The sequence below is a fragment of the Daktulosphaira vitifoliae genome, unplaced genomic scaffold (genome assembly GCF_025091365.1).
Source record: "Daktulosphaira vitifoliae isolate Bord-2020 unplaced genomic scaffold, ASM2509136v1 Scaffold_3, whole genome shotgun sequence".
Classification (NCBI taxonomy): Eukaryota; Metazoa; Arthropoda; class Insecta; order Hemiptera; family Phylloxeridae; genus Daktulosphaira; species Daktulosphaira vitifoliae.
Window position 1 is genome coordinate 37417676 of NW_026099574.1, and position 10806 is coordinate 37428481.

Consider the following 10806-nt stretch of genomic DNA (forward strand, 5'->3'; position numbering starts at 1 on the left):
CTTACATTTATAATTTGCTAATTTAATTTATTTAAAGTAATTCGTCAAAACTATACAAATAATTTAATTACACAAATTCTAAAAAAAATGTATTTACAATTGCATACATTTTAAATTAAAAATTATTAATACACTTTTAAACAACAATGCTTAAATTTTCGAAAATAAAGCGTTACATATATTTTATATAATTTTATTTTATTTATTCATTTTAAGATTAATTAATATAATTTATTAAATTATGTTACATATAAATAAATAATAAATTTAATAAGATTTTAGTTCTTAATTGAAAAAAAATGCCACCCTAGGTCACGGTCTACCCCTAAATGCGCCACTGTTTGAAAAAGTTGTTAACATATAATTACATGAATAATTTTCACAAAAAACTTAAGGAAAATTTTCAAAAGATGGTTTATTACGAGGTGCAAGGGTGCAACAAACAAAATAGTTGTTACACGTAATACGAGTTTTAATTAATATTACTGAGTAATCATAATATAATATTATGTTTTAATTTATTTATCATATTAATTGAAAAATGGAAATTAATTTATAATAGTGAATATAATAAACAGATAGCTAATTGTTTTTTTATGACATTACTGTCACAGTCACGGAATGTTTATTATACGTATAAATATAGTATAATATTACCAATTATGACTATCAATAGATATACTTTTTGTATTGTCAGTGTATTTATAAACTCACAACAATGTACTTTACTAACATTGATAATAACAATGTTGTGTACCTGCTAATATCGATGTCATAAAAAACCAATTAGCTACCAGTATTTGTAACCCATATGTATTATATCTGTATATTAACTCAAAAATTTGAAATTTTAAATGTTTATATCTAATAAACAAATAAATGTATATAAAAAATTCAAATGCCTATTACTATTAAATTAAAAACTCAAACATTTTATTAAATTCAAAATGTGTTCTCATTTAAAAAAACAAAGTTGACACCCTTACCAGGCATATGGGATTAACTTAAAAAGTATTACATAGTTAATAATTCAAGAATAATGTGTAACTAAGAATAATCAAAAAAAAAAAAACCCAGCACAGGGGGGTCGCGGCACAGTGGTGACGTGGCATAGTTGTATCATGTATAATGATATCTGACAGTGATTAAAATCACTACCATAAGAAACTGTTGTAACTCAAAAAAAGAGACGAAGGAATTATATAAAATAATTAATTTAAAAGAACAAGAATATATAATATTATGTATAGATGCGTTGCTTGAGCAGATATTGAAATAATTGAGACTCTTATGGTCTTAAGCTTTATTCCTTATTATTATTTTCTTTGAGTTACTTTTTATATCGGGGTCAGTGTTCCGAGGGTTTTCTTTTTTTTTTTATTAATACAATTCCAAATAAAAAGGAATATTACTATTCATATGTATATGTAAATTTTAATTTACTAAAAATCCAGAGCAATCGCCAACCCTAAAATAACAGCTCAAACGAAATCTGCTCTATATGGATTCTATTCTACCAAAAGTACTTATTTACTTTATTATTTATATTAAATTTTATGTTCAGCATTTTTGCTTACCTTTGAATAAGTATTCTTTTTTTTTCTTTTTTAAAATGTGTCTTTTCACACTGATGATGTTGATGAACTAACTGACATTCAGAGATTCTAAGTGAAAGTGAGTTTTTTATGCCAAGTTAATCCGTCTTTTATACTTTTCTCTTAATTCAATTAGGGATCAACATCATTAGTGTTTCCAGATATTTTTATTGACATATAATTTAATTGAAACAAAGTTTACAATATTTTCTTTAAATACACAATAATGTGAGTAATAAAATGATAACATAATTTTTGTCACGTTAATACTATTATTACAATAAAATGCTTCGATGCAAATCTGTAGATAGTTTTTAATTTTAAAAAATTGGTGGATTATTCCAAAAGCTACAAGATCTTAAGTCAAGTTTACTCAATTTTAGTTTATTGTTAGTTTAAGATTTATATAATTATATGTAAGTTTATAAATGTAAATTGTGAAAATTAGGAAATGTGGAACTTTATCTTTATTGATATAACATGAATAATTAGATAAATTGGCTGAATAGAACAATAACAGTAATCAGCACATTCTGGATACTTGAGATATTTTCTGTACGTGTAAAATTTGTTGTCGTTAGATAAAAATTTCGTGTTATTGTTGAAAAATCGTCCGATAAACGCAGTAATTGAATCCGTGTTTTTCATCGATATAATTGTGTTGATTTTTCATATTGATGTCAAATAATTTTCCAAATTGTATCAACTAGAAAATGAATTCATAAAAATTAACTGCAAATATGGTTTACTTATAGAAATTAGATTACTTAACATCGTTTTGCCAATAGTTTTAGGTATAATATTAGTTATTTTCTGAATATTTAATCGTAGATACTTGAAAACACCAAAAGTTACTTAGAAATGATTACTATGAATTTTTTTTATGTGATCTATTACAATAAACACGCAAACATTCGATTTCCTTACTGTATTTTAATCTTAACAATACTATTTTTTTAATTCTCTTAAAATTCTCTATTAATAATGTATATTTTAAACTTGAAGTCGAGCTTAAAGCTATGGTAACAAATTCAACTTTTCTTCTATTAAAAACTTTCAAAAAATAAACTTTTAAGATTAAAATAATAAGTTAAAAAATAATTTTTTTATCAATTACTTTTAACATATTAAAAATCAAAATCTATAATAATTTAAAAACAATTTTATTTTGTTTTTAATACATTTTTTTGCATATAAATATTATAAATACATTTTTAATAATTAATTATACTATCAAAACTTATAAGTAATGAAGAGAGTCTAATTTCAGATTTGAAAACAGTCCGAAAAGTTGATTTAAAAAAATATATTTTTGATTCCCATGGAAGTTCCTGTTGATCAATGTATTTATACAGTATAAAGAAATCACTCAAGAAGATAAGATTCATAAAATACTATATAATTAATTTTAATTAATTGTTTCTAATAGAATTTGTTGCTTAAATGTTTCAAACGATTATTAAGGAGTATTACTGAAATTTTTATTAAATAAATTACACATTTATAAGTTTAAAATTAGAATTAGTCTATTTTTTTTAAAAATAAACACAGAAAATATAAATATTTTATAAAAATATATATTAATGAATATCACAATTATAATATAATATATTATAAACATATTATGTTTATAATTAAAAAAATCTTATTAATATTACAATATTCATTATTCAGAAAAAATTCCTTTAATTGTCTTCTTGTTAAAAAAGCCTTAATTATTTACTAGTCATCATCTCTAAGCTCACCTAATAAATTCTACTTACTCAAATAATGTGATGTTACATTTTTTATACGCCTTAAATATGATGGATTTAATGCATTCCTTATGAGTGGCTCTAAAAAAAAATATAAGACATTATTAAATTGTAAATTATCAATTAAATAATTGAACAGAGTTTCCCTTTATATGTTAATTTTTAGTGATGTTTCACATTTTAAACACAACCCATTGTAAACAAAACGGACTATGTCATTGCATTACATATTCATGATAATTTTTTGCAAGAAAAGTGCAAGACATTATTTTCTATATTTACTTGTAATATTATGTAATCAAAATTTCAAACAGAAAAATGTTTTGGTAATAATAGTATTTTATTTTATGTGTATTATTAAAAACTTTATTTAAACTTAATTTTAACGAATCATTAGTTTTAATTACATCTAATTTTTACAACTTTTAAGCTGATAAAGTTGATCGAACTGATAAAACCAATCTGTATCAATTTTTGGCCTTGAATTTTTGTACATGACCTTATAAGGATATAATAAAGAAAATTTGCTAAAAAAAAATTTTTATTAGTTGATTTAAAAATGGTACTTTTGGCCGGCTAAATCAGCGTTTGGTCCCACTGTGCAACGTCCCTACTATGCCGTGACCCTGCTGAAAAAATGTGCTGAGTTTTTTTATATTGTACTAAAATTATTAATCATTCTAATATTATTATAACATATATAAGTCGACTCATTTAATGAGTTCCAAAATACAAAAGAAACAATAATTTTTTGTTTCCAGATTTTGTTAAATTTTATTATTTACAGCAAAAAATTTATTCTCGAGCTCTCTCCAAACATCTGAAAATTGTGCCACTTTTTATTTTTTAAATGGAATCATACGAGATATATCAGATATTACTTGCATCTCTTATAATTTTTAATAAAATTAAGATTTTGTTTTCATTTTTTTTTAAGACAATTGGATCATTCTCATGATATAAAGTGTGTTAAACATATAAGTTTCTAGTAAAAAACAAATATGATACAACTTTAAAAGGAAATTCCCAACTTTACCATTAAAGGGCCATTTTTTTTATAAAACTATAAATTGTAGAACACTATAAATTTTGAAGAAAAAAAATTATACTATATATTTTTAATTCATTATGGTGTTGCATGAGCCATTTTTAAACAATCGCATAATATTTTATAATAAGTACAAACCATCGTGACAGAATTCTTCAACTTTTACGCGGCATATTGGACACTTCGGATGATATTCATTTTTATTACTAATAAAATTAGCACACAATATACCTATTCTGTGAAGGCAAGGTTTTAATACAACGTGTCGAAGTTCTTCTTTGCATGCACATCTTTCTATTAACTCTAAATGTTATATATGAAGTTAAAATAAACTCAAAAATATTATTTATTTAATAAATGTAATAATAACTAAATATTTTTAGCATTGTAAAAAGTATATCTCTCTAAACTACATTGCATATTTTTAAGATTAGTTGATTTTTCTAAGTAATTGTAAATAAAGCATCAATTATTAAGATAAAAATATCTATTAATATTGTTAAATCTATAAAAAGGTCCTCTATAATTTTTAGAGTTTTAGTTCTCATAAACAATATTTCTACAATTTATACATAATTTAATGTTTTTACATTTATAAGTCTTATAATGTCTTGTTCTACGATGATTTTAGTTTTTATATTATTAAACTTTAGTGACCAATATAATTTATATTCCCATAATCACTAATTTTACCTTAATGATTTTTTAAAAGAGAATCTATTTCTATATTTATATTATACAATATTTTTTTTTATATAATTTCCATCTTTATTAAATTTTTTCTTATTAATTTTATATTATTGTTAAAATTAATTAATGAAAATTTAACATTTTTATTATTATATTTTTTTTAGCTGATTTTTTTTTTTTACAAAAATGAAAAACTTTCAATAGTTTCTAAAAAAATAATTTATTGGTCCACGCTGATTATGGTTTGGATATATCATTAAACTTTAATGACATACATATTTTAAATTTATGATTTATTTTTACGATTTTTTAAAAGAGAATCTATTTTTATTTTCACAATTTCCGAAATGCTATTGTATTTGCTCAAATTTGTATCTTACTTCAATTCTTAAAATATTTTATTTTATTTTATCTACTTTACTATTAATCAATGATATATACTTAAGAATTATTTCATCTGGTGGTCCCTTGAAAAAATACATTTTGCTACTACCTTACTCAATTTTTTCTTATTATATTCAGATTTTTGTTAGGATTAAAGTTAATAAATGACAGTAAAATATTTTCCCAAATTATAAATTTATTATTGAAAGTTTTTCTTAGTATTCAACATTCTCTTTAGCTACATTATCAAAATATGGAAGATGATTGTCAATATACATTTCCATTTTTCACGAATAATGCTTCTATAAAATTGGGCATATTTTATTTTTTAATTAATAAACTTATAAACAAGAGTAAAATGATAAAAGTAATTGTTGTGCCCAAACAGCAATTGATATTTCAAAAAAAAAAAATAGAATAAAAATTTGCATAAATAATTTGAATGAATCTCGTATACATTTTAGTGAAATTGACTTACGTATACGAGTGCTCTAAAAAAATAAAAACTATATCTCGGAATTCGATTAAAATACAAAGACCGCCGCCATACCTTATATTAGGAGATTAACTACTAATTATTGTAGTGTTTAAAGCTGATTTTTTTTTTTACAAAAATGAAAAACTCTCAATAGTTTTAAGAAAATGAATATCTTACCACATTTAAATCATCTATTTGTTCAGGTATTATTAAATTTATTGAAAACGGACTCTTTCTAATTCGGATGATAATCCATGTTTGAGTGTAATTTGAGTTTATTATTTTTTAGTTTTAAATTAATAATATTTTTAACATTGTTATAATTTTAAATCCTAAGTAATTGTTATTTTGTAAAGATAAATTATATTTTTTAAATAATTACCTATATTTTTATAACGTAATATTGGTTCTCTGCATAATGGACATTTAGTACCATATTTTAGTGATAGCTCATTAGCACATTTATTGCATATTTTATGATAACAAGGACTTAATGTTACACTCAATGTTTCTTCTAATTTACAAATACAGCATGTTTGTTCACTGTCTAATGTAAAATATTAAATTACAATTATATTTTAAATAAAACATGGTTAAATTACAAATAAGTGCTGATTCACCAATGCATTTTATTTTCAAAAATTATAGAATCCAACATAAACAGTCTAAGAATTATAATAAAACTATGCAAATTGCGTGACATTGTTTATTGACAAAATTGTTAACAAAAGTATATTTAAAAAACTTTACTAAATTCCTTATATAATATAAATTATAATATAACTAATCTAATAATTATTAGATTAGTTAATATTTATGATCCTAGATACTTTATTTTATAAAATTAACGTTTCGAAACTTTTTATTATGATCGTGATATTAATTACTATCAAATATCATTTTTTCTTGTCCCAACTATGGCACTTCTCACGTGTACTAGTTTTTTTATGTACTTTTATAAAATTATACGTTTTTTGATAGTGATTTTAATGTCAGATATGTAATTTGTATATGAAAATCAGATTTTCCTTGTTTGTAATAATTATTTTTGAGTATATTTATTTTTATAATATTAGTAGAGATAAACTTGTATAATTTAAATATTTGGAAATTTACCATTTTCCGAAGAATGATCTTGAATTTGATTACACATTTTTACTGGACACTTTGTCGTTTTATTTCTATTTATACAATTCTGCCCAACAAAATGGTTACAATGCTTCATTTTTTTTACAGAAAGTTCGGTTCTGCAGTTTTGACAATGATTTCTCACTAGTTCTAAAATTAAAATTGCTTTATTTGTATGAAGTGATTACTCAAACAACCACTCGCCCAGTACAAATTGTCTTCTTTTTGAAGACAAAATTCTTAATGTAAAACAAGCAAAGTTAATATATTAATATTAAACCTATATGGTAACCTAAGAGGATTATTAGGTGACTTAACTCCTGTTACATATAGGCCTCTACTGTTTGACTTAAAATCAGACAATATAAACAAAAAAAAATAATTATATCAATACAAAAAATTTTATTTTAATTATTAAAATTATATTTTATGGGTCCGTTTACATGTAAATAGCAATGTGTCAGGATATTTTTTTTTAACTTTTTGAAATAGAAGATTATTATTCTTGAATTATCAACTATATAATACTTTTTAAATTCATCTCTTGTAAGGGTATCAACTCTGTTCTTAATCCCATATGCCTGGTAAGGGTGTCAACTTTGTTTTTCTAATGGGAACACATATTTTGAATTTGATAAATTGTTTGAGTTTTTAATTCGTTAAAACTTAATTCGTTTGTTAGATATAAACATTTAAAATTTCAAATTTTTAAATTAATATACATATATAGTACACAAGGTAATACAAATACAGGTAGCTTATTGGTTTTTTATGACATCAATATTCGCAGATACACAGCATTGTTATTATTAATGTTAATAAGGCAAATTGTTGTGAGTTTATAAATACACTAACTGATAATATAAAAAGTATATCTATTGATAGTCATAATTGATAATAAACAATCCAGGACTGTGACAGCGATGTCATAAAAAATCAATTAGTTGCTGTATTTGTAATCCCTTGTGTATTATACTTGAATACCTTCTCAGCTTCACATCGAAGCTAAAATATGAGTTACATACAAAAACGAAGAGCTCTAACTGACAACTGTTATAACGTATAACGATTATTTGTCTACAATAGACAAATTTACACATAACACAATATTATTGAGAGTAACATTTAGAGCAATTCTAAATAAGTTAACTGCATGAGTTCACCCGCGCACAGCTACATTGGGCATAATTTACAATCAGAAAGAAATAATTAGAGTATGGTGCCTTAACTATATTTTAATTATTTCTATTTTATAGTCATCGTTGTCGGCGCACTGCGGTGGTCGATTGACGTCTAGGGTACTCGTGCAAGGCGGTACTCTACTGTTATATGTCGATGGTACTCTGCGGATATCACGACATGTTAAGGGCTATTTACGCAATACTCGCAGATTAAGCTACACGACATAACGCATATAGTATTACTGGTTAACCAGCGTAGGTTACTCATGCAGTTAGGTTATAACGACATTTGATATATTTTACACATGGTAGAGCTTCATACTCTGTTTTTTTTATTATTTTATGATTACAGTCCATTCACGAGTATTAACAGTATGATATAATTAACAATTCACTTTAAGTTTTTTTTATTGTATAAAACTTTTAAAAACTAGCTTTTCTAAGATTTCAACATTTATTCTTCAACATAAATAATATTAAAAAAAATATAAACATTTTATTAAAATCAAAATATGTGTTATGATTTCATAAATAAAGTTGATAACCATACAAACTATAAGGGACAAACTTAAAGAGTGTTTCTTAGCTAATAATGAGAGAACATAAAGTAGCTAAAAGTTACAAAAATTAAAATTACAAAATTATTTTTATACCGAAAGTAATTGTGTGGATTATGATATAAAATCATTCTGTACATTGCACAACACTATAATATTATAATATAATTGCATAATTCAAAAATTCTACTAAAAATAAAATACATTCTTAACATTAGTTTTGAATTGTTTTTTATGATAGTGATATTCATCACTGTCAGATTTCAATAATATATTATTGAACACTATGCCCCATCTATACCACAATAAAATAAATTAAACATTTATTCCATACCTAATTTTTTAAATTCATTAACTTTTAAGTCACATTGTGGACATCTATCCGTTTTTGAGAATAATTTATAAAAACCACAACTATTGCCAATTTTATGAAAACAAGGAAGCATTGTTACTGTAGATGCTTCTTCTTTGCAATCGTAACATAAGCCGTTATCTTCTGTAAAAAAAATATACAATTAATTTATTTTAAATATAATTATATAAATAAACTCATAAAATTATATCTAGATTTTCATTTATATCATTAACTAAACAAAAATGAATATTTATGAAACAAATAGAAGATGGTATGCTTAATGTAGATTCCAAATTTAATTAAAATACGCACTTATATTATCATAATTTCTTATATATTGTTTGCATGATGGAATCTTACACTCATATTTCGTATTAAAAGCACAACCTACACATACTCGGTGTAAACAAGGTTTTAATATTACTTCCGGTTTCACTTTGTAACACATTTCACATAATTCATAATCGCCTAAAACAATATAATTTATTAGTATCCTTGCGAAGCTAAGAAGATATTAATTTGACCAAGTTTATTAATTCATTTTAATGTGTTAAGTTTAATAATTTAATAATATATTAATTTTTAACATCGTTTATAGTTAGTGTTCTATTTTCTTTTATCAATAATAGTTATTAATTGAAATTATGTAAACATTAGTTATGTATGAACAGTTCATATTGTTAATATTATTTTTATAACAGCATGAATACACTATTATTATTTCAAGTATTCTTACATTCACGAAATAAGGCTTCCAAATTTATAATTGCCACAACTAAAAAAAAAAAAATATCAGAATAATAAAATTAATTTAAAAAAGACACCTACACAGCTTAACTGGCAACATCATGTGCCTCAATGCATAAGTATTATGTGTTAGGCTAGTTTCTTTCGACAAATTATATTTGTTACATATATATATTTTATATTACCTATTATTACATTTATTATAATTACTGTGCCAAAGGGGCAATCGAATTATCTATTCTTGTATTTGCAGTTAGTTTAATTAATTAATTATTGTATCCATATTAATACGTCTCTGTGATAACTGCTATTCTAGTCATTTTTTTTTTTTTTAGTTTAAGTTGCCTTTGTTAATTGTCTCACACACCATCTTGTCTCCTATAGATAACCCCTCCGACTTCAAGTAATGTCGTGTGTGAGCAGACGATCCTACCAAAATATACAGTCCACTCATTCCTAAATAGAGTTTAGAGGTGCTGAGGTAAGCGTTATAAGATTTGCAGCCCCTCGCCCTAACAGGTTCGTGTCCATTACGCTGGACTATGCAGAATTTTTCTTCTCATCAACTACAATATTTTATTTTAAAAGAAAATGTTATATTTATCTACAATAATACAGTCAAAATTTCCAGTAGTCATAATACATTAAAATAAGGATTAATGTAACAATAACTAGTACTTAATTATACTTGATAAATACATCCTATATTAACACTTATATGTATTATTGACATTTTGCTTATGTTTCATATTCAAACAATACGGTGTGGAAAATAGTTATTTTTTATATATTTCTTATGAATACTAAATAAGAATCTTCTATAAAAACACTTTTATAAAAAAATATATTTATTGTTTCTGAATTTTTAGATTATCTATATTTGTTTTTG

The 10806-nt window shown here is 23.4% G+C and overlaps 1 protein-coding gene across 1 annotated transcript; it reads right to left on the minus strand.

Moving 5' to 3' along the window:
- Positions 1-289: 289 nt before the first annotated feature.
- On the minus strand, positions 290-10536 carry LOC126901523 (uncharacterized). Its single transcript, XM_050678017.1, has 9 exons — positions 10263-10536; positions 9907-9945; positions 9483-9638; positions 9150-9311; positions 7066-7227; positions 6332-6496; positions 4536-4700; positions 3359-3430; positions 290-2301 (listed from the first exon to the last, which is right to left on the minus strand). Exons 1-9 carry the CDS (start codon positions 10369-10371, stop codon positions 2276-2278), a joined length of 1056 nt encoding a protein of 351 aa, XP_050533974.1. The 5' UTR covers positions 10372-10536; the 3' UTR covers positions 290-2275.
- Between the last annotated feature and the right edge of the window lie 270 nt (positions 10537-10806).

Bases quoted from the DNA above. Each gene is read 5' to 3' on its own strand.
- LOC126901523 (XM_050678017.1), bottom strand. From the start codon at position 10,371: ATGAGTGGACTGTATATTTTGGTAGGATCGTCTGCTCACACACGACAT. The intron at 6,497-7,065 runs GTAAATTTCCAA...ATTTTACATTAG, and splicing joins AGATCATTCTTCGGAAAATG to ACAGTGAACAAACATGCTGT. The intron at 4,701-6,331 runs GTAATTATTTAA...TATAACATTTAG, and splicing joins ATTACGTTATAAAAATATAG to AGTTAATAGAAAGATGTGCA.